At 61.4% G+C, this 841-nt stretch overlaps 1 protein-coding gene across 1 annotated transcript in view; it reads left to right on the top strand.

Moving 5' to 3' along the window:
- Nucleotides 1-841, top strand: part of RGS14 (regulator of G-protein signaling 14) — a 31,180-nt gene that overhangs the window by 9,081 nt on the left and 21,258 nt on the right. The window contains exon 6 of the mRNA XM_015563364.1: nt 294-458. Within this exon, the coding sequence (XP_015418850.1) occupies nt 294-458 (165 nt within the window). The remainder of the gene's footprint in view (nt 1-293; nt 459-841) is intronic.

Genomic DNA, 841 nt, shown 5'->3' with positions numbered 1-841 from the left:
GTCCTTCCGCGGGGGTGAGAGCTGGAGCTGGCCGCAGGGAAGAGTGGGGGCGGGGGTTTGGGCAAGCTCGAGACTGCCCCCTCCTCCTACCTGTCCTCAACCTGTACGTTTGTGAAAACCGAGATAAATGCAGGTCCCGGTGGCCACCACGTTCCCCAGACGGTTTGGTTCCCAGGTTAGACCCCAAAAGCCTGGGAAGCTCCCTCAGTAGCGATGCCTGCAGGAACCCAAACCCCGTTAGACCCAGGCAAGGGCGCTCCAACGGGGTCCCCTGGCGGGGACTGGCCTCACAGAGGGATGGGCGCGGGGAGGACGCTGCCCTGCTTATTGCTGCCTCTCCCCTAGAACTGTCGGGCACAGCAGCAAATCTGGCCTTGCGACAGGAGTGCCCGGGCTCCCTCAGCTCCTCCGCCAGCCTGGACCTGGGCTTCCTCGCCTTCCTCAACAGCAAATCTGAGGTAAGCACCTGCTGGGGGGGGGGGACAAAGTGTGGGCTAGGGCCGCTTTGTGTGGCCACCATCATTCCTAGCCACCACCCCACATCCATCTCCCCATAGCCAGCCCCTCCATCTCCTTACTTTCTACCTGTCCTCACCATATTGGGCTCCATGGGTGCACCTCCTCTTCAGCCAATGTGTGTGCCCGATGTACACAGTATGTGTGTGTGTGGCGGGCCGGGGGGGGGGGGCAGTGGGGGGACCTGCCTCTGGTGCCCATATGCCTAATTGAGCATACAGTACATGTGTTCCTGTAAGAGGACAGGTGTGCTCTTGGGGGCGGGGCTGCATGCATGCATGTATGTGTCCCAGTGAGCTTACCTGTCTGTGGACCTGTCTGAATG

This window comes from Myotis davidii, unplaced genomic scaffold (genome assembly GCF_000327345.1).
Source record: "Myotis davidii unplaced genomic scaffold, ASM32734v1 scaffold438, whole genome shotgun sequence".
Taxonomy (NCBI): Eukaryota; Metazoa; Chordata; class Mammalia; order Chiroptera; family Vespertilionidae; genus Myotis; species Myotis davidii.
Note: the sequence above shows the minus strand (reverse complement) of the source record. Positions and strands in the feature narration are given on the sequence as shown.